This window comes from Sander lucioperca, chromosome 11, assembly GCF_008315115.2.
Source record: "Sander lucioperca isolate FBNREF2018 chromosome 11, SLUC_FBN_1.2, whole genome shotgun sequence".
NCBI lineage: Eukaryota > Metazoa > Chordata > Actinopteri > Perciformes > Percidae > Sander > Sander lucioperca.
In genome coordinates this window covers 24995586-25022296 of record NC_050183.1, presented here as the reverse complement: position 1 = coordinate 25022296, position 26711 = coordinate 24995586, and the positions used below count along the sequence as shown (strand labels likewise).

At 41.7% G+C, this 26711-nt stretch overlaps 2 protein-coding genes across 10 annotated transcripts in view; both read left to right on the top strand.

Moving 5' to 3' along the window:
* Positions 1-17300, top strand: part of shroom2a (shroom family member 2a) — a 48856-nt gene extending 31556 nt beyond the window's left edge. For 4 of the 8 annotated variants that reach the window (XM_036007343.1, XM_036007346.1, XM_036007344.1 and 1 more), the window contains 10 exons: positions 680-781; positions 1148-1165; positions 1436-1558; positions 2082-4530; positions 4982-5067; positions 11112-11723; positions 12325-12900; positions 14028-14193; positions 15657-15929; positions 16409-17300. In XM_036007343.1, coding sequence (XP_035863236.1) covers positions 680-781; positions 1148-1165; positions 1436-1558; positions 2082-4530; positions 4982-5067; positions 11112-11723; positions 12325-12900; positions 14028-14193; positions 15657-15929; positions 16409-16681 — 4678 coding nt within the window. In that variant the 3' untranslated portion in view covers positions 16682-17300. The remainder of the gene's footprint in view (positions 1-679; positions 782-1147; positions 1166-1435; positions 1559-2081; positions 4531-4981; positions 5068-11111; positions 11724-12324; positions 12901-14027; positions 14194-15656; positions 15930-16408) is intronic. The other 4 variants (XM_031312008.2, XM_036007345.1, XM_031312007.2 and 1 more) reach the window with 2 other exon arrangements.
* A 50-nt stretch (positions 17301-17350) lies between these two features.
* Positions 17351-24856, top strand: cldn34a (claudin 34a). 2 transcript variants are annotated; one of them, XM_036007562.1, is made up of 2 exons: positions 17351-18255; positions 23649-24856. In XM_036007562.1, the coding sequence occupies exon 2, from the start codon at positions 23743-23745 to the stop codon at positions 24496-24498; it is 756 nt and encodes a 251-aa protein (XP_035863455.1). In that variant the 5' UTR covers positions 17351-18255; positions 23649-23742; the 3' UTR covers positions 24499-24856. The 2 variants fall into 2 exon arrangements, with proteins under 2 accessions (XP_035863455.1, XP_031167872.1); XM_031312012.2 differs by having other exon boundaries at positions 17351-18477.
* The last annotated feature ends 1855 nt before the right edge of the window (positions 24857-26711 follow it).

Genomic DNA, 26711 nt, shown 5'->3' with positions numbered 1-26711 from the left:
ACTACCAAAGTCTCTTGTGCCTGTGAAGTGATATGCGGGCTGTCTGGGAGGCAGACGACAGCTTGAATCGAGGGGTGATGTGGCTGATCTGATTGAGATTCCCTCTTCTGTTAAGCTCCCTGCCCCATGCTGGGCCTGTGTTCCCCCTGGGACCATATGGCAAAGTCTGAGCACAACCAGCTCACCTCAGCTACAAACTGTTTAGATAATGAGCCTAATGAGAGATGAGTAAAACTGTTGCTGTTCCACTCTGGCAATGGTCTTCTGTGTTGTAGGTCCATCATAAAGGGTTGTTCTCACCCTTTCTCAACTTCCATGACACTCAAAACTGTGAAATCAGGACCATGCATTAGTTTGACCAGGAGAGGGGGCTATAACGCCATGTTTCAGTAGACATGTACACTTCTGTAGACTGCATGTTACCGTCCTGTGAATTAGAACACTCTGTGATAATTCAGTTGAATCAGAGGGGATTTAGATAACTTTGTCCTAGTAAGCTTTTTTAAACACTAACCTTCCCAACACACTAAGTTTTCTTTGGTGCTATAGTGTGCACAAACTTTCAACAATCAGAACAAGCGGTCTATGTGTCAGATGGTCTTTGTCCTGTCTTCTACTGTGAGTCCAGTCAATTGTCAATGAGCTCTTAGTGTGTGTGTTCCTCCCCCCTGCTGCCCAGGAATATGAAAATGGTGGATATTGTAGCTCAGAAAATGCCCTCTGAGAATGACGTGCATGTGGCAAGAAGTTTTCTTACGAAGATTTTGCGAAGTTCCATGAGGTACGGTTCTGTGGCTTCATCGTAATCAGTAGTACCTATTCCCTTTCTTTCCACTCCCTGTGCCCATAATCATATTAGTCACTTGTCTAGTAATAATATCATCTTCATTCCTCTCATAGAAACTCTCCCTCTCCTGTGGTTTATTACCTGCCCTCATTGGCATGCATCTCTTTGGATTGTCTTGTGGTTCATGTCATTAGATGGTAGATTCATCCCATTTGTACAGCATGCTATACACAGTCTGTTCATGATTTATGCACACATTTTATTGTGTCTATAGTGATTTGAAGGAAAATAAATTGTATTTGATTTGTTGTCATTTTATGCTGATATGTTCTGTGCACATTTTCCTGACATGCAATTCAGAAAGAATCGCTTTAAAGGGTACGTTTCATATGCTTAACTGACAACTGTACAAAGTTTGTGATCAGTGATCACACAGAGACGTACATTAAAAACCCTCTAAAATAGTTTGTAATAATTTGTAAATGGACTGAATCAAAAATGCAGCAAAAAGCACTGCCTCAATACAGATGCAGTATTAGCTACAGCAGTAACTTTCAGTTGCACAGATTCATATGTGGAAGCACATACTGTTTTCCATAAGGGCCAGGTCTCTGATCCAGTCTGTGTTTTTTTTTGCCTTCTCTGCAGGCGGAATGAACCCATAAGCAGGCCTCACTCCTGGCACTCCACCAAGTTCAACGACAACCAATCAGAGACTGCCAAAACACAGTCTCCACCCACGCAAGTCTGGCACACCAGATATGATGCAAGGTAACTCTGGGATCTTGAAGTTTGCCTCATGAGTAGATATCAAGCACTTTAGATTAAAATTATAGGATTAAGTTTAAGGGGTTTTCCAATATATTTAAAACACTTGGCCAGGCCCTCTGTGTTGTTCTACTACAGATACTTTATACCTTCTATTTATTCAATCAAACTGTTCTGTCAGCTAAAAACAAAATAAAAAGATTTTTGCCTTTTCCCAGATAGTAAAAGTTAATTTTATTGACAATGCTATATCCCTACATAAACATAGACTTACAAGTTGTACGTACAAAAAGACAGGCTTTAAGCTGTCTTTGCTAATGCTGCTGTATGTGCAGTGGCCCAAAACCTGATAATTAATTAGATCTAAGTTTGACTGCCATTAAACGGCCATTAGACTGTACAGAATTAGATACCATAGTTCATAACTTGATTAACAACAGCAATCTGTAGGTAAATGGCTATTTTTGCTGAACAAAACAGGTTGTTGTTTGTGTTTTCACACTTCATCCTTTGATTTAACCTCCAGCTCATCCTCAACTGATCTCTCCTCTGGCTGGGAGCAAACAAACCTGCGCAGAGTGTCCGACCAGTTCAGCTCTCTCGGCAGTATGGACAGTCTAGAACATGTCTCGCACCCGTACCCTGCCGGTCAGCTGTCACCTGCCAAGTCCAACAACAGCATGGAGCATCTTGGAGGAGGGAAACGAGACTCAGCCTACAGCTCCTTCTCCACCAGCTCTGGTACACCAGACTATACCCTCTCAAAGAGCAATGCTGCCTCGACAGAGAACATGCTCTATAAAGTCGGTCAGTGGGATGCAGCAGGAAAGCACAACAATGGCAGAAACAGCCAGAGCCTGATTGAGGGAGTCAAACTGGACGATAGGGTGGCATACTTCCAGATGCCAGGCGTTAGCTCAGGCTGCGCGGGTCAACAGACTGAGGACTCTGCCGGCTCCCGCCATTCCACTTCAAGTAGAACCAGTTTAGGACCTGTTTGGCATGTCCCTGAAAAAAAGAAGACTGCTTCCCCCTCTCCTCCCCCTCCCCCTCCACCTGCACGTAGTGACAGTTTTGCTGCGACAAAGGTACATGAAAGGGGGCTCATTATAGCTCACCCTGAAGGACCTGAATCCTATGTCCCCTGTAAGACTTCCACTGAAAATCGCCGCAGCCACAACCCATCCCTGAAAAATGACAGCGACGGTGTTCACACTTCATCTGATAAATCGAGTCATAACCAGTTCAGCTCAAACAAGCAGTACTCCCTGTCCAGCAGTGATGTTCACCAAGGCCAGCCCTATCATCAAAGAAATCATAGTGACAAAAGCACTTTTTCTCAGCCCTGGGCTATGTCCATACCAAAGCCGCAGAACGTAGCTGGCTACTATAGTAGCATGCAGGAACTTCCTACTAATGGTTCTGCACAACACTTTGGTCAGAACCAGAGAAGGAACCTAAGCACCTCGTTGTCTCCCACTGCTGCTGACCAAAACACGGACAGCAGTGGACAAAGCCGATACTACTGTGTCACAACATGTCAGCCCACGCAGCACAACCCTCAGCCCTTGTCAGGAAAATCAGAGGACAGGAAGAGTATCACAGGCGTAGACCTGGCACAAGCTGGAAATGAGCGGAACTCTCTTAGCCCACAGACAGTCACCCAAGTGAAGTATCATATGCCCCAACAGCAGCAACACTCTCTCACTCTCTCTCACTGTAAAGACAGTAATGGATACAGCAAGCACCAAGTTACTACTGTACTAGAAACCTCTGTACCCAAATCCAGCTCTGATGATAGTGGAAGCCAGAGAGGACACAACGCACAAAATGCGGAAGCCCAGTTCATGAGTTATCCTCCTAGCAGACCGTCTGAACAGCGGAGGTCTCTGCCACCACAACTTAGAGAATTACCCCAAGACATAAGACATCACGGCCAAGTGAGCAACAAGATCTGCCCCCAGATAACCCCCATGCTTCACTCTCTATCCATGGATGCTGCAGGCCAAGATGAGAAAACAAGAGGCCCAGACTCTGAGGAGTCCCTTGAAAGCAAGCAGTTGAGGCGCAGCGACCGTTTTGCTACCACATTAAGGAATGAAATCCAGATGAGAAGAGCTAGGCTGCAGAAAAGTATGAGTGCAGCTACCCTTCCTGTTACTGAGGGTGAGACTGAAGATGATCAGGATGTCTGGAAGTCCACTGAAAGCACCACCCCGACCTCTGCAGGGGGCTCCTTCACCAATTCCTACAAGGACAATCTGAAGGAAGCACAAGCAAGGGTGCTCAGGGCTACGTCTTTCAGGAGAAAAGACCTGGAGCCTGTCCTACTGGAGCACCCTGCAGCTGAGGCCTTACCTAACTACCCATCCTCAGCGTTGGCCCGGAAAGATGTCACCCCTCTGCCAACAGTCTCAGAGTCTGTAATGAGTAAGTCGGGTCCTGGCAGTGGTCAGGTAACTCGCATTGGTGGCCGTAAGCGTTTTCCTACAGAAAAGAAGGTAAGGTGTTTCTCTGAACCAGACAAAATCCACCAAGTTGGGGTTAAGGAAGATCTCCCTCGCAATGGAAGCTCCTCACTAGACCAACAGAAGCTCCTTAAAGAAAGTGGGAAACCTGTTTTCCCCAATCACATTCCCCCTCCATGTTATACAGAGACCAAGGCCCTAAGTCTTTCCTCCACCAGTGAAACTGAGATCACAATGAAAAGCATCAGGAGCAGAGAGTACACTGAAGAGGTCCAGGGAGGTCCTTACTCTGCACACAAGCAGTTCGTCTTAGACCAGCAAAGACTGGGCACCTTTGCTGAGTATGAGGCAAGGTGGAATATAGAGAAACCCCCATCAGAAACAAGAGCCTCCGGTCGGTACCGGTCAGCTGATAACATCCTGGATCCGGGACCAGAGGAGAGAACCAAAACCACCTGTTTCCACGAGAGATCCCGATCATCTCCTTCAACTGACATCTATGGACAGGTGAGGCACAAAGGCTGATTGTTTGCAATCTCAAAATGACTTGAACATGAATTATTGAAGTAATGAAAATGAGAGGCCTCTTGGTTGTAACTTGGTTTTAGTCACTTAAATGTTGCAACTGTTTCAAGCCCTCAAGGGGGGTTAACATGTATGACAAACATAGCCACTGAAGTAAAAGGAACAGTGGTGAACTGGGAAGGAAAGAGCCAAGTCAAATATTAATCCATGTTTGTTCATAATGACACACCCTCAGCTTAAGGAAGAGAGAGGGGCATTAACGCACCGCTTTTTTTTTTCACTATTGAAAACCAGGAAGCTGCAACATGAGTTGGTTGGAATATTTAGCAATAAACTACAACTTGGCTCTTTGGATAACTGGAAGCCTCTTTTCTGTGAATTGTTTTGGTGGTTTTACATAAGGGACTATGTGTTTGTTTAACTTTATTTACAGAAGATTCAAGTTCCTGCAAGAAAGTCAGAGACGGAATATTCCCAGACGGAGATTAAACCAGCTGAACTGCTCAACACTGCCACAGTGTAAGTAAATCTCATTTGATGTACCTGCTGGTACACCAGTGTGTCTTTGGCAGTGAGTCTATTTGTTGTCTCCAGTATACAGTACATTATACAAAAGCAAAACTCTAGGGCTTTAGGGATTGCCTCTTTGGGTAATCTTAAGTGATCTCAAAGGAAGATAATGCAAGTATTATTATCTGTCACCAATAAGTAAATTGAAATTGAATGCTAATACTATAAAGGAGAGTGCTCTATTGGACCTATTTATTATTTTGCTCTTGCACCGGTGTCTTCATCAATCTATCAGCATTGTGATTAGGGCTGCAGGATATGAGGAAAATATGCAATATGCGATAATGTTGTTGAATATCGCAATGACGATATTACTTGCGAGAAATACACAGATATTAAAATGTACTCAGTTATGCATTTCTGCTGCTTTCAGTATTAAAAATATAATAATAATAATATAAAATACAACAAATTGCTTGTTGAATTTAAAACCAATGAGAGGAAATCATTTCCAAAATTATTTTATTGAACATTGAGTTAAATATAAAAAGCCACCACTAAAAAAAGAATAAGAGTTACATTTCAAAGTGCAGTTTTCCACTGATATTTTCTTTCAACTATCTCTGAGTGTCTTTCGCGATATGTCGCAGCCGTTTGCGATGTGTTTATTGCGCCAGTTGATATCGCAATGACGATAAAAAAGCAACATATTGTGCAGCCCTAATTGTGATATGAGGCTGTGTTTCCACTCCTGCGCTTTATCAGTGAAAGAGGGCACTAAGCCTGTAGATGAACAGTGAAGTCTTTACAATCTTTCAAGGCATACCGGTGGCACTGCCTTGGCGCAACTGTGACAACATAAGCCGTCGTCTACTGGAGGTTTACTGGTGTAGACGAGACATCTGACCACGTCTGTGACAGGGAGGAAGTGTTTCTTCAGCCCTCCATCAGAATGTCATGGGGACCCTGAGTTCAGGGGGCCAGCCAGAAGGCATGAAATTATCATCAATATGATCTGTTACTTTGCATAATTGGATTTTTAGCCACGCTAGCGGCATGGCTCTATGGCACTTTGGTCCAGACAACTACTGAATGGGTGGCCATGGAATTTGGTACAGACATTCATGTTCCCCTCAGGATGAACTCTAATAACTTTAGAGATCCTAATGTTTCATCTAGTGCCATCATCACGTCAAAAATGGAATTTGTCCAAAACTTTGTCTTATGACTACATGCATTCAAAACTAATGGCATTCCCATCAAGTCACTGTAATGTTAGCATGCTAACATGCTAAACTAAGATGGTGAACTTGGTAAACATATCTGCTAAACATCAGCATGTTAGGATTGTCATTTAACTCAAAGTACAGCTTTGCATAAGTACAGCCTCACAGACTCTTATTTTGCCTTTTACCTTGAAGGAAAAAGGAATTATGGGATATTCTATTGTTTTTTGTTCTTCAATTAGATGAAGCCAGGTTACTGAGAATACAGTATCACAGTAGGCGGACCTCACTAGCTAAATGCAGACTAACCTATAATCACAATTTTTTGTGTATACGCCTGGAAATGTTTAAATAACCCTCAACAATAATATGAAAGTGTCTGTATATAAAGTGGTTTGGTCACACTGGATAACCCTCCTTCCTTAGTAACTGTTTGTTTCATGGGCTGGGCAGAAGTGTTTACAGGTAACGTTGATGGTTCCAGGTGATCCTTTGATGGTCCCATATCGACTCCTGTCGTATGAAAACAGTGTGATATTATTGTTTAATCTTAAAGTATGATGGCACCTGTTGTGCCTGTTCACCTCGCTTGTGTTCCTTGCTTTATTTAAAAATGCAGTCATTAAATTGTTTAGTATTTTTCCACCTTTAACCCCCGAGTGGAAGCCAGCTGTGACCAGTCAAACTTGTATTAAAGGGGCACTCCACCACTTTTACACATGAAGTTCAGTTTACCCCTTATGTAGAGTACTACCAGGCTGAAAATATAGTTGTATAATGTCCTCTGTGACACCCTGATGATGTCATCAGGGTTATCATGGCTTGGGTTTGAGAGTTCAGAAATCCTGCGTTACAAATTGGATGACTGGGGGTTAAAGGAAGTGTGTATTTAACTGACAGGGTTTAATTCAATTCAATTTATTTATAGTATCAAATCATAACGAGTTATCTGAAGACACTTTACAGATAGAGTAGGTCTAGACCACACTCTATGATTTACAGAGACCCAACAATTCCACTAATTCCCCCAAGAGCAAGCATTTAGTGCGACAGTGGCGAGGAAAACTCCCTTTTAGGAAGAAACCTTGGACAGACTCAGGCTCTTGGTAGGCGGTGTCTGACTGTGCCGGTTGGGGGTGTGATGAATAGTGGCAATAATAGTCACAATAAAGATAATGAAACAGTGACTAGAAATGGTAGTCGTAGTAATTCATGGCGTAGCAGGACGTAGCAGGGCGTAGCAGGACGTAGCAGGGCGTAGCAGGGCAGGGCGCAGAGCAGGACCACGGCGACAGCTGCAACCATGTTGATTTAGGTGCCACCCTAATCCAAGGAAAACTGCTGGGCGAAAATATACTAATTAGTTGCATTATGGGAAATGTAGTATCCATTGTTTTGGGGGTTTGACCCATAGCTGGAGACAAAGGCCAAGATATCTTGGCTTCTGCTGTTTCGAAATTTGATTTTTTTTTTTTTTTTTTCATTCTGTCTCGAGAGTCCCCCAACTTTATGCAAGTATTAAAACTAAATTGCAGAAATATCCTTTTATTGTGGGTCATATTCATGCGTAGTAATGTAGGTTTAAGTAGTAATATGTCTAATTGTTGATCTGTGCGTTTTGACCATTTTTTCTTCCTTATGCCAGTTTAATAATGTTTAATAACCAATATTTTTGAAACATTATTATTTTCTGCGTTGCATTACTTACAATCATTTTCAAACTATGTACATTGACGTGGTCAAGATGACTTCATGGTTTGTAACCACTTATTCGGGAGTCTTTATGCTCCCACAAGTGAAACTCATTGACGGGTGTAGAGTATCTCTTCTTGAGCAACCTCATTGTAGGAGCCACACCAGATGACTCTCACGTTTTGCAAAACAACAACAGTACAGAGGATGTTTTTGTCATTGGAAAGTCTGGGAGATGAGCTAAGTGAGGCAGGCTCCACCCAGATAGTGTTATTGATGCAGGTATAAAGAAATACCAACCGGCGGCTTCTGTCACAGAGCGCCAGCAGACACACTGCACGCTTGCTTTATTTTTTTTAACTTGTTGTGTTCTATGGAAATGACAGCAGTAACAAGTCACATATGTACATTTATTTCTTTTTTATTAATTTGATTAATTATTGAAATATACTGTATTTGATCTTAGTTTAGTCTATGTTATAACTAATGCTGCCACAGCTTTATTGTTGTAAAAATAGATAACAACTAGAATTTATTTCACACACCTTTGATGGGCAACAATGCTTAAGAAATAATTTATCATATAGACACAGTAACTGTGTTACTTTTAGTTTTGTGTTTTTAGTTTTAGCTTTTAGTGTTGTGTATCCCTATTGCCCAAACAGTTAGGGCTGGGTGATATGGCCAAAATCAGATTAGATGGACATTTTTATATCACGCAGCTCTACAAACACACCTTGTCACCTTAAAGTACCTGGGTCAAAGACGTGGCATGTCAATTATGGTGTCCAAAGCATATTCATAATGCAAAAGATAAATATTAATTTTAAAAAACTACATTATATTACTCAACTCTCCCCTCTTTACTCACTTTAATAGGTATTTATTGCAAAAAAATAAAATTCAAAGAGCTATTGAGCTCAGAAGTACCAAACTGTCCCTCCTGGGTAACGTCCGGGCTTAAAATCTAAGTATAAAAATGTGACAAAAATGTCAAAAATAATAATAAGAGCATTAATTATCTACTTTGGCATAATTGTGTCGATGTTTGCAGTGATACCTACAAATATAGTAACAATCCTACCCTTATTTAAAATGTTACTCAAGAAATACTTTTGTCCTTACTTTTGGATTTCCCTAATGTCCTTCCTGGGTAACAGACCTTAAAATCCATAAATTACCCATAATGCAATTGCATAGTCATGAAATATGATATTACATCATAAAGAAGATTATGGAGGACCCCAAAACATCTGGAGAGTTTAGTAATTCTCTCTTAAAAAAGGTTTTTATTTTGCTCTTTCGGTCACTGGTGAACTATGTCCAAAAATCATGTGTCTTTCTGGATAACGCTAATAAAACAGATTTGATGTTTTGATATTTAAAAAATGCCTATTTCATGTGAAATATGGCATTAATGTTTTAAAGGCTAAGATATATTTTAGCTGAGTATGCCATGTTTGACAGAGTTTTGGTGAGAAAATCATGTTTTTGTCCTTCCTGGATAACGAAGATCCTCTGTTATCCAGATTGGACATGTTAATGAAAATAGTTTTTTTATTAGTATTTATCACGTTTCAAGCATTGTGTTGATAATGTTAGATTATATTAATAAAATAATATGTATTTATTTAATCTTTTATGGCATTTTTGCATTATGTCATTCCTGGCTAACAGGATGTCATCCCGAGTAACAATGACACAGTCAAGTGTTTAAACTCAGATTTTCATGGTCTATTACACAATCATGTTTTCCTCAGTTGAGTATACAATAATAACCTGATAACCTTTACTGTAAAGCATTTTAAGACTTCTTTCATCATTTTTCTGTTTTTGGCATGAAATATTGTGTGACCAAAATCAAACGATGAGCCCACTTAATTATAAATACCCAAATATATCATATTAATTGTGTTAAAAACTTCGTTTTTTTTAACAGTGTGCGTTTGATTAGCTGTAACTATGGATATGCCTAAACATTTATATGCTAAAAAGGTAGACATTTAAATATTTTTTAAATCCATTCCCGTTACCCAGGAAGGACATTTTTCATGGAATAAATCACATGATTCATCAAAAAAAATGAAATTGCATTTCTAAATTAAATTCCTGTTGTTGAGATGTATATAGAACACTCTAATGAAAATAGAAATTGCTTGAGTTGGCATTTTTTGACACTTTCATTTATTTTCAAATTTTAAATCCTTATTCGTCTTTGACCCACCTACATCATGGTAACATATCCCTCCTACCAGATACTGCAGTAATATTTCTGGCATCATGTTTCTGAGAGGTAACTTTCTCACACTCTACGCAGAGCTGAGGCTGAGGCATGAGGGAGGGTGTAAGCTGCAACAGTTGCTCATTGGGTAACTTGTCACAGCTTGTAAGAATTGCAATTGGGAGGTTTGGTGTCTGTCTGTCCAAAAGTCACCATACTGTATCTAGTGACTGCAGAATCGATACAGTTTAGTCTTTAACCAAAGCTGCGTGATTTACGTGTTAATCTCTGAGTACACCTAATTCAATTTGTATCGGAGCACGCATTGGAATGTAATCTGCAAGCATGAACCCACAGAATGTGGCGGGTTTCATGCTTTTACCACATAGTCTGGATCTCAGTTAATGACAGCATTCCAGCATGTTGTACTGCATGGTTAAATTATGCTAAAGCATGTAACACATAGTGGTTCAAATGTTAGTATACAATCACTTCAACTCATTTAGTCCACCATCAGGCCTCTAATGATTCTTGTGGTCTCCAAATATTGAACTCTTGTTCCTCTTCCATGTCTAACTTTACCTACGAAGAGTTAAAACAGTAAATGTGAATTGGTCAGGAAAAAGTGATCCAGTCTTGCTTTTTTGCACTGGAGGATTATTTATTCCTCTATGCTGATTTGTGGGAACTGAAATATTCCTCTTCAGGCTGCCAGGCTGAGCAGTTACCAGGGAGGAGGCTCGCAGAAAAGAGGGAGACGTGTGTCTTGTCATGCTGGCATAATCATAGTGGCTGCTGGAGAGACGAACCAGGCCTCTGCCACACTGTATTATTTGATTGAGCTGCAGATGATAGCCCATGCTGCCTGACTGTTGAACAGTTTGTAATTAAAAGCTTTCTATTGTGTTCCTCAGGTTCTCTGACAGAGGGCCGGGTGACTGTAAAGCGAGAGAAAAGCCTGTGGAGTTTGAACATTACTCAGCGCCACCTACTCCACCCATGCACCCAGGAACCAACCCTGACTGCAGACACAGAGCTGCTCCTGCCACCGTGAACCACAGACCCACGTCTATCTCCCATAGTCTCCCAGAGTCTGGCCTCCCTCAGCCTGAGGAGCGAAGCCACACAGAGCCGCCACCGTCTGGGCCGAGGAGGAAGCCCTCTGCGCTGGAGAAACCTCCCCCACCCAAATGCCCAGAGGTCGACTCCCATGAGTCCTTCGCCGGTTCCCAGAGTGAAATCTTCACCCACTGCTCTCCTACCACTGACCCGAACTCCGCCTTTGTCCCCACCCACTCTGCAAAGGGACATTCTGAGCAGGGCAAAGGACTTGTGGACAAAGGACAAGGGGCAGGACATCATCTATCAACATCCAATCCTCAGCCTGCCTCCTCTCCCCCGGCTTCCTCCTACAGACCTTCAGGGCTGGACACTATGGAGGGACCGCGCTCTCCATCTCCACAGTTTTCCCCACAGAGACTCAGTGACAAGCCTCCGGTCTCTCTACAGGATGAAGACTCAAACAGGTAAACTTTATTTTTTTGTTTCATGAGAAGGGAGATTTATTCAAAAGTGCATAGCAGCTGTTAAACTACCAGCCAGTTTAGTCAGAACACAGTGGCTGTAACTCCTCGTGTCTTTATGCTACACGTACAAAGAAGCTTATTGAGAGTCACTGCCTTTGTAGAATCAACACGAGTGCTACCAAGCCGCAGTAAATTAAAGGAATTCTCCACATTTCTATAAAAGCCACTGGCAGTCTAGGCATAGTTCAGCTAAATGCCCCAAAAATGTAAAACGTCATCTAAATTTCCCTTTTCTGAAGCTGTTTGTTCATCTTCTTGATTCAGATCTAATTGATATCATGTGTAGTAAAGCTCTGACTGTACAGTAGGATTATTACAGAAACCAAAGTGGTGGGAGGAGTCCAGATGTCTCGGATATTCCAGCGTACTAGTCGGGCATGGAAAAAATCTCAGTTGCCATCATGCAGCGAAACTTTAAAAAAAGAAAGAAAGAAAAAAGAACATTCTTAGAGCTTCTGTTCAAAAGTTTCTCTCTCTCTCTCTCTCTCTCTCTCTCTCTCTCTCTCTCTCTCTCTTTCTCTCTCTTTTTCTGATATTTCAGTATGGAGCACGTGATAGAAAACCAACATTCTGCAGTGAAGAAAGTGCCCATCAGGATAATCCACTCAGAGGAAGTCACAGAGAAGGAGAAGTGTCCATATTTGCAGCACAGTGACCCCCCTGCTGTTGAAGCTGAGGGTCCTGGTGTAACCCTGCTCGGCAGTCTGGGAGCTGCAGGGCAGGACTCAGTCTTCTGTGCATTCACTCGGCAGAGGGAGCCCGACAGCACTCCGGCCGCTCAGACAGACCCAGAGCCTCAGAGAGACGCGTACATGACCACTGTTGGAGACCACATCAACTCTAAGAGTCAGCAGCCACCACAGCCCACAGACGAGCCCTGCAGCAACGGGGCGACAGTAACCACGGGGCTGTCGGAGGATCAGAAGAGAGAGGAGCTGGCCAGGGACATCATGGGCAAGGATAAATCACTAGCTGATATTCTGGACCAGAGCAAGATGAAGACCACCATGGACCTGATGGAGGGTATCTTCCCTCAGGGGGAGCAGCTGTTGGAAGGAGCTCACCAGCGCAGGAAGATGCCCCTGAAACATCCAGCCAGCCGGCCTGCTGAGGACAGGTCAGCTTCGCACTTTAGCTTTCATACCGTTTATATCTGTGATCGACTTGTGCTTAATGGGTTTATTTGACCTGTAGCGTTTTACTCTCAACATATACAGTTTGTTTGATATGTACGGCCCTGACATGTACAATCACTCCTGGAAAATCATTAGCTCATCTGTGTGTGTATGAGGTGAAACTAATTCATAACTTTTTTTCTGTTTACTCTTATGATGGCCATTCTCAGGCTCAGTTATATCTCATAAGTTGTTGCAGGATTTATACCATTTGTTACACAGATTTGGTGCACAATTTAACCATTTTTGACCACTGGAGAATTGATAAAAATGGTCAGAAATCCCTCCAAATAAGACACCAAGATCTTGAGGAACACCATATAAAAAATCCATTCTGTGATTTAGTATCAAAAAGATACCAAGAGATTTTGATTGGAGATTTCTGAGATTCTCCCTTTCTAATTGCATTTTTTGGCGATTGGATGGCAAGCACTTCTGTTTTGGAAACTGCTAAGAAAACCCCTTAATGTCAATACACTTAGGAAGGCCATAGATCCTCTAAATGCCCTGCTGTAGGTCTGTAGTTTGTGGTTGCAAAGTTTAATCAGACTGGGATTATCCTCAAGGCGACAACGCATTATATACAGTTAGGTCAAGTTTTAAAAAAAATGGATTCACTCCAATGAAATGGCTGCTATAGGGACTAAAATCATCACACATAAATACAATTGGGCACATTGAATCCGTAAGAGTCTTAGCTTTCCAGTCCTAACCAATGTATGCAATTCCAAGACAGTTTAGGGACCCTAGTATGCAGAAATATTCAAATACACCATTTTAGAATTCAATAAATTAACACATTTATGCTGCATGAGAAAACTGCATGGAATTAGCAAAAGTGGGCATGTCTGTAAAGGAGAGGGTACCTATGTAACTGTTTTCAGACAAAAAAGTTTGGGAACCACTGTGTTCTTTAGCTAAGAGAAAACTCTTCAGTAGGAGAAAATCGTATGTGTCACTAAAGAAGAAACGTACGAGTGGTTCTTGCATGAGGCTTTTAAAAGTTTACCCTGTGTGTTCTTATTTGGTTTAGTAATGTGAGAAACATTATTTGTTACTTGTATTTCAGGGAAAAGGAGGACAGCATGGCAGCAGCTGTCACCATGGTGACCAGCTCGACATATTACAGCACATCTGCTCCCAAAGCTGAGCTCCTTATTAAGATGAAGGACATGCAGGAGCAGGAGGAGGAAGACTCTGAAGACGAACTGGACATTGATCTGGCCAACAAGAAGGTACCACACTCTCACTCAACCCATTCATATCCAGCAGTGTTTCCCAGGGGCGGTTCTAGGATCAGAACTTTAGGGGGGGCTCAGCCCCTAATGAGAATGTGACACGGATACAGTGCCTTGCAAAAGTGTTTACCCCCCCCGCTAAATCAGTAATTTCACTGAATAACAATGAATATATGTATTTATTATTATAACAGAGGATAAATGCAAAATATTGAACATGTGAAAAAACTACAAAAGTCTCTTTATGGACTACCAGAATCAAATGAAATGATAATGAGGTGTAAACAATCAATAAATAAAAAATACAACTTTCCTTGGCTGGGTTCCAGGTGCGTAGCATCGGCGACAGCAACACAGGATATTAAACCTGTTTCTTTGAACATGTAATGGTTCGTCCTCTGTCACTAACAGACAAGTTCACAAACTCTCACTTGAAGCACCAAAATTGATTTTAAAAAAAAATATTTGTTTTTTATTGTAATTTTTAGGAGGGCTGAGATGAAATTTAGGGCTTGAGCCCCCCTAAAAAGGGTCTAAAATCACCACTGGTGTTTCCCCTAGGTTGACTGCTTTAAGCTTAGTTGATTTTAGCCGCAGTGTTCCCAGCGCGAGGTGTGTGAGCCATAAAATGACGTCGTTTCCAGCGCAAAGGCTGTGCAAGCTGTCACGGCGCGTGGTTGTGCACCTCCGAATTTTTTAAACTACACGCCCACTGTGCACGCTGGCAGGTTCGCCTCTACAAACATCTGTATGAGTCTTCATGTAGATTTAAACAGCCTTAAACATGTGGTCAGAGAGAGACACCATACTGGGAAAAGAAGAAACATTTTGGGGGAAAGTGTGGAAAGACATGAGAGATCGTTTTGTCAAAGCTAAATAAACGGCTTCCTGGAAAGAGTGTTCTTAACAGTTTTAGAGGCAGACAGTCATTTAGATTTGGAGACAAATGACCGTCACATTAATGATTAGAGTAGAGAAATGTAATGTTTCGCGGTACATCTGGGATTATAATGAATGGGTTTACTTGTGTTGCCAGGCAGCCTGCTTTGCTTAACTTCCGCTCTCTTCTTCTACAACTGCACCAAATTCTGTTCTCAACTTAACACTTTAAAGTCTTTTTGAAATATTCATAGTATATCAGTTATGCACATGTCTTATATGACTTTTAAAGCTGGTTCACCTGTTACTCCTGTTACACAATTGATATTTGGTGTTATTTTTGGCATTAAAAAAAAGTCTGTCCTAGCGGGTGTTCTAGTTGGAGTGCGCGGCTGGTACAGTTATAGGGGAAACACTGATTTCTAGTGTTTATATGATGACAGAAGTGGACTTTATGGGCATAAGCATGCTCAGGAAGTGTAGCATAACAAAATGAACCATGGAGGAAATTTTGAAGTAAGATAGATGAGATAGAAGGCCTAAACTCTGGTTTGATATATTGTGTTCATGCCCATCTGCAGCAAGAGCTGATCGACAGCCTGAGCAAGAAGCTCCAGGTGTTGCGCGAGGCCCGGGAGAGTCTTCAGGAGGACGTCCTGGACAACAACGCTCTGGGAGAAGAGGTGGAGGCCCGAGTCCAGCAGGTCTGCAAACCCAACGAGCTGGACAAGTTCCGGATGTTTGTCGGGGACCTGGACAAGGTGGTGAGCCTGCTGCTGTCCCTGTCGGGCCGCCTGGCCCGAGTGGAGAACGCCCTCAACAGTCTGGAGGAGGACGCTACTGCTGGGGAGAGGGTGAGGAAATGGAAACTAGGGCAGGGACCAGATGCTTTGGTACCAATTCGATACTTTCACCATTGGTGCTGATTTGTTTTTTTTATTGCAATTTTAATTTATTGCGATTCTAGAAGTATTGTGATTCGGCAGTATTGAGTATTGTGATTTTCTTTTCCTTCTTTAACAAAAACAACAGTTGAATAATACACTTCTAGAGACAATATATCATGAGACATTTCTAGAAACTAATTATTTTCTAAAATGAATGCACATCACATGTCAGCCAGTCAGTCTGACGTTTATTTCATTTGTAAAGAAGTACAGAACATGGATTTTCTGCTTCCGGTCAGAAAACGGATACCATTTAGTCGCCATCTATAAAAATATAAATCCTAGGGAAAAAAAATGAATTGAAAAAAATTTGTTTGGTTCCTCACACCAAAAGAGAAAAGTTTTTGTATCTTCTCAACTACTTAATATGTTTCCTTCATCTACAGCGTACGTTGATGGAGAAGAGGAAGCTGTTGATACGACAGCATGAGGATGCCAAGGAGCTAAAGGAGAACCTGGACCGTCGGGAACGCCTGGTTTATGACATCCTGGCCCACCACCTGCCTGAGGACAGCCTCACAGACTACGAGCACTTTGTCAAGATGAAGTCTGCGCTCATCATCGAGCAGCGCAAGCTGGAGGATAAAATCAAACTGGGCGAGGAGCAGCTCAAGTGTCTGACGGACAGTCTGCCGATAGAGCAGAGGCTGACCTTGTGAAGAAGCTGGACACTTAGCCCAAACTGTCATGAGAAAGATTTGTTGCTCCAAGTTGCAGTTGAGCCCCGTGTCCAACAGAGGGAGACAGAGATGAGGAATCTGCAGAGACAAACGGCCTCCCTACGTCACATCTTTCTCAACTCAACTGCTATAACACCACTCGGACTGACAGCATCCACAAGTCACTCCCTTTGTGAAAGATGCTTCAACCAACCACTGTTTCTAATGTCTTTCATGACATTTTCTTGCTTTGTTTTTATTTTCATGGTTTTTTTTTTTAGTAATTTATTGTAGCCTTTTGAATCTGCACAGGAGGGGCAGTATTTTATCTTCAGCTGATTTGAGCAGCCATGCTACCTGATGTGTGTTACACGCTGAGCAACTAGGAGTATTTATCATGCTTAAATAATTTCACACCCCGAAACCCTTTTCACTCAACCCATCAAATCTGGCCCAATATTTCACTAAACACAGGTTTTGAAACTAGTGGCCTTTTACTAAGATTTTTGTGCCCTGGCTTTTTTCTCACTGGAGAACCTTTTCTTCTGGAGAGAGAGAGAGAGAGAGAGAGAGAGAGAGAGAGAGAGAGAGAGAGAGAGAGAGAGAGAGAGAGAGAGAGAGAGAGAGAGAGAGAGAGAGAGAGAGAGAGAGAGAGAGAGAGAGAGAGAGAGAGAGAGAGAGAGAGAGAGAGAGAGAGAGAGAGAGAGAGAGAGAGAGAGAGAGAGAGAGAGAGACTCTTTTGAACAGAAGCTCTAAGAATGTTGAGAGAGACTTCACCAACCGAAGAACAGTAGCACTTCACATCCAGACTTTTAACTCGAGTGAAATCCACATTGGAAGTGCCTCGAGGGGGGGGGAGTCACCCATGTCACTGCGAGCACTGTTGGCTCTTTTCATCCACTTCTGCATGTTACTGCTCCGTTTTATTGACAGCCAGAAAAGAAAGGACTTGTTTAGATTATGATATTGCCACGTATAAGTTGACCAAGTGTTTCTGTATTTTGTCTTATTACTTCACTGTGTTTCGTTATTCACGGTGCAGATGTTGAATGCATACCACAGTTGTTACTTTTTCTAGATAAAATTTCAACACTAAAAAAACAAATTGTTCAGGTTGATCATTTTGCAACCAAATATGGAACTAAATCATTCCAAAGCATTTTGACCAGCTTGAAGGATTGAATCGGTCTCCCAAAGGTAAATCCTATTGGACGATGTTTGTTCTGCACATTTGAGTATGTTACGGTTTCACACGCTTCATGCACTGCTACAGCCTGACTCTTAACACTTTACCAGCTGTGCTCCTTTATATCAAATAAAGAGTCTGCTGAAATCTCAGTCTGGTGTTTAATTGTCCAGTGATCAGCTCATTCTTCACTGTCATTCATTAACTCCACCACACCCACCTCTCTACTGATAATGTGAAAGGTTAAGACTTTGGAGTATCTTTAACAGTCACGTGTTAACAGCTTCTCTCTCACATAACCAAAGCAACATGTAGACTATCCGTCCGGTTCATTCTCCTGTGATAATTTATATTTAGAACATCATATCGAAATTTAAGACGCGTCAAGGTGAGTGACAGGACAAAGACCTTTTATTTCACTGCATAACACGAAAGATTTAAATGGACAATCATTAACTCCAGTAATGCTTTCACAGACTGTACCTACAGGCTTTCTCCACACTTTGACTGCTGCCTTGAGGAGTTTGATTCTACTACCTCTCAACATAATTGATCAAAATTTCAATTTCCATTTTGGATGGTATTGAAGTTTATTCTAAAACTTACTAAGGTAATTGCTTTTTATCTCAATATATTGTATTTGTTACATATACTGTCATAGGTTTGTTTATATCCTTGATCATTTAGGAGAAAGAATATAAGAGCTGGCATATTCAGATCAGTACCAAAAGTCTAACTGCATACTGTCAGTGTGGGATCTGTGCTATGTGTGTGTACACATGGTCTTAACAGTAAACTTAACCCTCGTGTCGACCACACAACTTTTTGTTTTTCTGGGTCAAAAGTCTTTTTCGACACTTGTTGCTTTTCCACCGAGGTTTCTGTCACTTTTTCCTAATGTTTTTTTTTGCACCTTTTGACATTTTTGTCACTTTTTTTTCAAGGTTCTTTTATTAAAAACAAAAATGCTATGAAATTGAATAAAACTTGTGAAGAGCGTTGTAGGGAACCATCCACGTTATTTCTTTTGAAAATTTGGTTCAAAGAAACCCAAATGTTCTGATATAGAAACTTTTTGAAAACGGGTCAAATTTGACCCGAGGACAACAGGAGGGTTACATTTGTTAATCACCTTTACTTCCTGTTGAGTAGTTTAGTGTTAACATGCCACATGCCACAATTTTAGATTCTACCACTGTACATATTGCACCTTCTCATGATAAACTGACTTTATAATAATCTTTTTTGTTGTATTGCACTTTGAAATATTTACGTCTCTATAAGTTAATATAATATACTGATAATTAGCAACCGGGCAAAGCAGGTGACTTCTTCAGCGCCCAAAACTCCCAGAAGGCCTCAGGTCCACTGTGCCAACAGGGTTTGGTTATTTGATAAGATGCAAATGTTCCAGATGTGCAATAGTTCAATGTTAACTAAAGGAAGTTCTGCATCATTACCTCAACTTGTGGCCCTGTTTCGAAATGGAGTTTAAAACCTTGTTTTAAGTTTACAATGTGCTCACATTGTGCAATTTAACAAATAAAGCTGTGTTTAATTAATTTGCTTCAAACTAATTGACACCAAAGCGTTAGTTTATGTATTCCAGCAGAGGAGCACTGGTACGTTTTGGGGCCTTTGTGTGGAGGTCAATGGGGGCCCAGCAATCATTTTTTTCCCTAGGGGTCCCCAGGTTAAGCCAGCCTAATGTTTATACCTCACATTTCCAGACAATATCTGCATTTCATTTACTCACTTTCTCTACCTGCTACCATTTCTTAAAGAGAAAGTAGTTCCACTGACAACAGTGAGGTCCTGCAGTGGAAAGAATTGTCTTCTTTCATCTTGACCGTTACTGTATAAGGCTGGAGACGAAATGTCTGAGGTGGTTATCTCAAAAGCTTAGCAGATAAATGATCTATGGCTAGATTCCACTAGGTCATTTGGGTGAACTGACCCTTTAAAGGTTCCTTCTGAGGTGTATTACTAGGAATTACTGGAATTGTTGGGTCTCTTTAAATGATAGAGTGTGGTCTAGACCTACTCCATCTGTAAAGTGTCTCGAGATAACTCTTGTTAAGATTTGATACTACAAATAAAATTACAGACGGACATGTTGAAATATTCAGCTATCCTCCTATCATACTTTATACAGTGGGTTTTAAACAGGATGTGTTTACAAATACCAAATTAAATGTAAAAATACTGCCAAAATATTAATATAATATATAGTCTAGGTCCTGGGTAAGATTTGTATGCACTTCATTTAGCGGAGAATATCTCAACTGTTATAGACTAATATGACCCCATTGAACAACGTGGGATGTGTGCCAAAGTCTCTACCCGGGACGAACAGGTGACACTGTTATCACACTACAGGTGAATGGAACTTTTTTCCCTTTATAGATATCCTCATGCATTTCTACCAGTTTAATCTTCATGTTAAGAGAAATACTTTTTGTATTGCACTTTGTCTTAAAAATTAAATAAAATATGCAAATTAGGCAATATCTCATTAAATATGCGTACATATAAACTCTTGAAGCTACAGATTTTCTGAGGTGATCACAATGTTTACAATGAGCATGTAGTGTAGGCTAAGTGTAATAATTCTGGTTTGATATTTATAATTGTGTTTCTGTAGATGTCCAGTGTGGATGTTGTGTGTGGTTGTGTGTGTGTGTGTGTGTGTGTGTGGGGATGTCCTGTTTTGTGCTGTATTGAATGGAAAAATTATAAATACAATTGTATACAAACAAGGGACTTTTTTAAAAGAAAGAAAACAAGCATTTGATTAATATACAGACATTTTATATCCAACCTTGCTATCATTGGAATGTTAACTTAAAGTGAAAAATACAAAACAACAGGTTTATTCCCTGTGTTGCAAGGTCAAACTTTCACAACAGAGTCCAGGTATGGGGATGATGATGAGAGCTCATTCAGTGATAGGATTTTTACAACTATTGCCTCCCTTGCATTTGCAGTACTTGCAACAACGGATACCAGCTACCCGACAGGGACACCCATTTTTGTGTGCACACTTGTCACACGAGCAGGGATCTGGCAAACCTTCAGGTTTTGAGATTGACAATCTCAGGGACTAATAAACTGCCCTTTCTTACAAAACCATAAGCATGTGCATTTAAAGCGGCCATATTATGCTCATTTTCAGGTTCATAATTGTATTTTAAGGTTGTACCAGAATAGGTTTACATGGTTTCATTTTCAAAAAACACCATATTGTTGTTGTACTGCACCGCTCTCTCTCACTGCTGCAGATCCTCTTTTCAGCTGGTCTCTGTTTTAGCTACAGAGTGAGACCTCTTTTCTTCTTCTTCTTCTGTACTATCTTTGATTGCACTCGCACATGCTCAGTAGCTCAGATGTAGATCATGTCAGCTAGCTAGCTCCATAGACAGTAAAAGAAAGGCTCTTTCTACAACTTCAGTCAGTTACAAGGCAGGATTAGCTGGGAGACTTCTAAATGAGGGCGCACATGGAAGTAGTTTTTTTGTAGATTATGGTGAACTTGTGTGTGTTGTAGCAGTGCTTTGCTATTGAGAACGAGGTAGCATACTAACGCTAACGCTACGAGCTAATGGTTGCGGTTAGCCAGCTTGTGACATCACAAGCCGTGCAGATTTTGAACAGCTCACCCGGATACTGAAGGCAGGACACATTCAGAAACCGTATCTCACTCAAAACAGCATGGATGGATTTTTTTCAAAGTTTGTATGTGTGTGGAAGCACCAGAGACACAAAAGAACACCCCAAATCCCAGAAAAAGTGTTTTTTTCATAATATGGGCACTTTAAGATCGAGGTGGCATCTGTAAATGGTTCTTGGACCCAAAGTTGTTGTTGATAATAGGCTCTTTGTATATGTTTTCTTGCATTAGTTGAGGTGCAAGCGGCCCTCTCAAAGTCCATCTTAAGGGCATTACTATCGAACGCAGCAATGCGCAGGTCGTCAAATATCACCATGTCCGTTGATGGTTTGAGACATTTGACCAAGAATGTTTCCACCATTTGTATTGCACTCTCTGTTAGCTGTGGACAGTTGAAATTGAGAATCAGAGAAGAGTTGTCTGGTTTGCGGACAGTGTTCAGAGCTGCAAGTTTGGTTGATATTTTGCTGGTTGCATCGCACCCAGTCAGCGCATGTATGCTGGGAGACACTGTGTGAGCTCGTCTCCCAGCACTATGCAGACATGAAGTGGTAATATTGATCTTTTCACTCCTGCGTTTCGGATGAGCCAGAGCTCTTGGAGGCCAAGATTTCTCCAGTTGACTGTTATGTGGTATAATAGGCACACAAAGTAGTAGAGTAGAAAGGCTTGGCCTTTCTAAGAATATAGTTCCCAGTTTATATAAGGTTAGAAGATGGTCTGTGTCTCATGTGACCTTGTTATTTGTACACGCTGTGACTATACAAATCACAACATGGAAATAGGAACATGTTGGAGTTATTTTGTCACTTATTGGGAGCAGTAGGCTAGATGGAGCCGGACACCTCCAGGATCTGTGCTAGGCTAAGCTACCGGTGGAGCCGTCAGAAAGAGTTACAATGCGCACAGAGATGAGAAGGGTATGTATGGACTCATCTAACTCTGGGGGATATGGGGAATAAGCTAAGTCTCAATAAGTCGGCGTGTTCCTTTAAAGTTTAGGTTAATCAAATAACTGGCAATTCCTGTATGTTGCTAGTTGTATGTAATAGGTTGACTGTTTTTTAGCCATTTTCTTTATATCAAATCAGAATGCTTACGCTCTTCAATGACCTTATAATCATGGTCATTGTGAACATTGTGATCACCTCAGAAAATCTGTAGCTTCAAGAGTTTGATGAGATATTGCCTAATTTGCATATTTTATTTTATTTTTTAGACAAAGTGCAATACAAAAAGTATTTCTCTTAATATGAAGATTAAACTGGTAGAAATGCATGAGGATATCTATAAAGGGAAAAAAGTCCCATTCACCTGTAGTGTGATAACAGCGTCACCTGTTGTGGTCATTTTCAGGACTTTCGTCCCGGGTAGAGACTTTGGCACACATCCCACGTTGTTCAATGGGGTCATATTAGTCTATAACAGTTGAGATATTCTCCGCTAAATGAAGTGCATACAAATCTTACCCAGGACCTCTACTAATATGGACTAAGTACAAGTTTCATTTCCAAAAAAAAGAAATTGAGAAAATTCCTGCACCCGATATTTCGGTCACAAGGACCTAGGACGTGTCTTGAGAAAGGCCCTTGTGGCCGAAACGTCGACTGACCAAATAAACCAATGAGGTGCAGAGGTGACGAGTTTGTGCAGGAATTTTTCTAGAACATAGGAGTGACATGACACTGTCATGAACGTTAAACATTATAAACAAGTCATAAATGTTTATGACATAACGCTTCTGTCATTAAGTGTCATTTGGTTTTTGTCATGACAAGTTAGGGTTAGGGTTAGGGTTCATGTGTCATAACTGTGTCATGACAGTGTCATGTCACTCTTAGATAACTTCAAGTAAAGTGTTACCAATTTTTCTTCCTTTCTTATTTGGAAATGGATCTTCCGGGGAATTAATTCCCTGCACCACAAAGGAGACAAAGCAAGTGGTGTGTGTGTGTGTGTGTGTGTGTGTGTGTGTGTGTGTGTGTGTGTGTGTGTGTGTGTGTGTGCGTGTGTGCGTGCGTGCGTGCGTGTGTGCGTGCGTGTGTGTGTGTGTTGCTTTCTACTACTCAAGTTGTAGCCATGTTAACACAGTTGGTTATTTGTGTTTTCAGGAGGTGCGATGGATGTCAGGCACACAGTGTGAATTTAACAATGTGTTGGCTCAGCGATCCATCTCTCTGACCATTAGCAGTCACACCGGGCAGGATGATTTACCTGGCTCACACAGCTCACTGGCAGTTCCTGGGCCTGATGGCCGGGGCCATTGCCTGGATTCTCATCCTGACCACAACCGGCCTCAACGAGTGGCGGCTGTGGTACGTGGCCGATGAGTCCGTCATCACCTCGGGCGTGGCCTGGGTGGGCATCTGGAGGGCGTGTTTCTACAGTCATGTCCTTCCCAGGATAGAGAACTGTCAGAGCATCGGCATCTCGGACCACTTTGCTCCTGCAGAGATCTCTGTGGCTCAGGTGCTGATGGTGCTGGCGCTGATCTGTGGCCTGGTGGGGAACATCACCGCTGCAGTGGCTGTGAGGATGGTCTACTTCTCCATAAAGAATCGTAGGAACGTAAGGCTGGTCTTTGTGCTGGCAGGGACCCTGTATGTGCTGACGGGGACGTTGTTATTGGTGCCGTTGGTGTGGAACATGAGCTCTGTGCTCAAAAACAGCACCATAGGCTTTCCTCCTGAGTTCCACCTCCCCGCAGCTCCTGTCAGGCAGCAAGTCGGCTCGGCCATTGGAGTGGGCATCTTCGCCTCCATCCTGATGCTCATAAGTGGGGTGCTTTTCCTCTGCTACTGCTACGCCTGGGAGGCCCTCAGCACAGAGGCCCCCAGAGACACCCGGGATCCGCTCCAAGGTTCCTTGACAGAAACAACCCTAGCACAGAAGTCTGAATTGCCAGATGGAACCAACCAAGGCAGGGATAATCCTGCATTTCACACAGAAGAAATCTCATGATGGAAAAATATCAGAACACTTCATTTACAATCTTGGATTTGTATCTTTTTAATCAATAGGAAAGTGACTTGGACAATATCATTGAGGAAAGGTTTAAAGATTTCAAGCCCAGTGCTGCTCACAAAATGTCTTATTGACTAAGGACTTACAGAATTAGTTCAAAGTCAAAGTCAAAGTCAAAGTATCTTTATTAGTCTCCCTAAGGAGAAATTCATTTTGGACACAGAGAGAAATTGCTGCAAGGGTTACAACAGAGACACATAACAAACACAGGGTTAAAACAGTTAAAAGACAAATGTACATTGAACATCTAGGATACTCAAAGAGCTGTGCAAATTACAAATTACCATTTTGTACAGGCTACTTGTGCAAAAATACATACATCCATCCATACATGCCTTACAATTGTCCCTACTTCCATAAGGATCCATGCATTTAGTCCTAAAAAGTTCACCCTTTATTGTGGAACATCAGCCATGTTATATTACAAGAAACAGTGTGGTATTGATTATATAGCTGCTTTAATATTCTACGTTAATACAGCATGTTATGTATGATATGCCAGCTGGCTTGTGTAAAGTGAAGCTCTCTTGGATTTGTGTTGCCAGAGTTCAGGGACGGATGCATATCTGCAGATGTTATCATAAACTTTATCTCTCCAGTGTTATCCAATAGTGCTGTTTGGAGTGAGCAATCTGAGCATCTCTGTAATGACTGGGGGAGGTGACATGACATGACATGCCAAGGTGTGGGCTTCTAACGGGGCCCCATGCGAGGAAGGATCTTAGCGGGTCAGGTTGACTGGGGGCCCTGCTCATGTGACCTGGGTAGGAGGCTGACGGCATGTGAGTCTGGAGAGGGGGCTGCTTCACAGTAGTGATTGTTGCCAGGGAAGACACACACACACACACACACACACACACACACACACACACACACACACACACACACACACACACTGCACCTCTCTGGAGGAGGAACAAAAGGCCCTCTTCAGCTGAGTACAGCTCGCTGTCAAAAACACAAGTCCCAGAAGTGGATGAAAGGTAGCTCTGATCACTCGTGCAACATGGTGAGGTGCTCCATCACAGACTTGATGCCAGTAATCTGTAACAGGAGAACCACTGATATTAATTTAATTGAGTATAACTAGTATTCACATTCCTCTAGATAAGAGATTTGGGGAAAGTATTTAAATAATTCTTTGTCTCTGTCTTCACCACCCTCCCACCTCTCTCTTGCACATTCCCCTCTACAGATAAGCTGACATAATCGCCTGAGCTGGTTATGTTTTATCTAATCTGTTATTCTAAGTCATAAACTCTATCAGTTATAATAATTAAGGGAGGAAAACTCATAAGAAGGCTCTGAGAGAGGAAGGAAGGTGATCAGTGCAATTAAAACCCCTCATATCAAAGTATGTTGCCAAACGTACCATAGGTTTACAAAGATGGCATTGTATTTGCAGTTAACTAGATTCAAGAGAGATGACCGGGGGTAAAGCTCCAAGCAGATGAGCAATTATGCCTCATGTTCTTTTATCTTCTTCAGAGATTCCTGTATCAGATGAACATTATTATAGTCAGGGCCATCTCCATGTATAGCCAGGGGTGGTAAGTAACTACAGTCATCTGAAAGATATAGTTACTGCTTACTTTTCAGATTTGACATAAAAAGAAAGACATACTGTATATGATACATTTTTTCAACCTGTTTGGCTTGTGACTTCTTCCAAAAAAAAGCAGTGTCTAGTTAGGGCCCCTTGAAGTGTTTTACCAAAGAGTGAGTTCCTCTCTTAAAGGGGAACTCCACCAATTTTACACATCAAAGTCTGTTTACGTGTTGGAGAGGCCTACTGCATATGTGAACATAGTTGTATAAAGACTTTTTTTGGCTTCAGGGGGGAGCTGCGCCCAATCTGTTAAATTGCCTCAAGTGATGTCACTTGCGTCAGCGTCGGTTGGAGCTGAAGACTACAAGTTTGAAAATGAAATAAATCTGGAGGTGTTAGAAAGAAGTGGTGTAACCAGACATCTGTAGTCCGCTCCTAATCTCTGCTAGAGGCTAGCAGCTCAAGGCTACATTAGCCGCTGCTAGCATAACACAGCTAAATCTCCAGGCTGAGCTTTTGGCAGTTAGAGTTGCAATGTGGGTAAGGTAGGCACCAGGTTTTGATAAGGAAAGAATGCATAGAACAAAAAAGACAATATCAC

Coding starts and splice junctions, on each gene's coding strand:
- cldn34a (XM_036007562.1), top strand. CDS start 23,743: ATGATTTACCTGGCTCACACAGCTCACTGGCAGTTCCTGGGCCTGATG.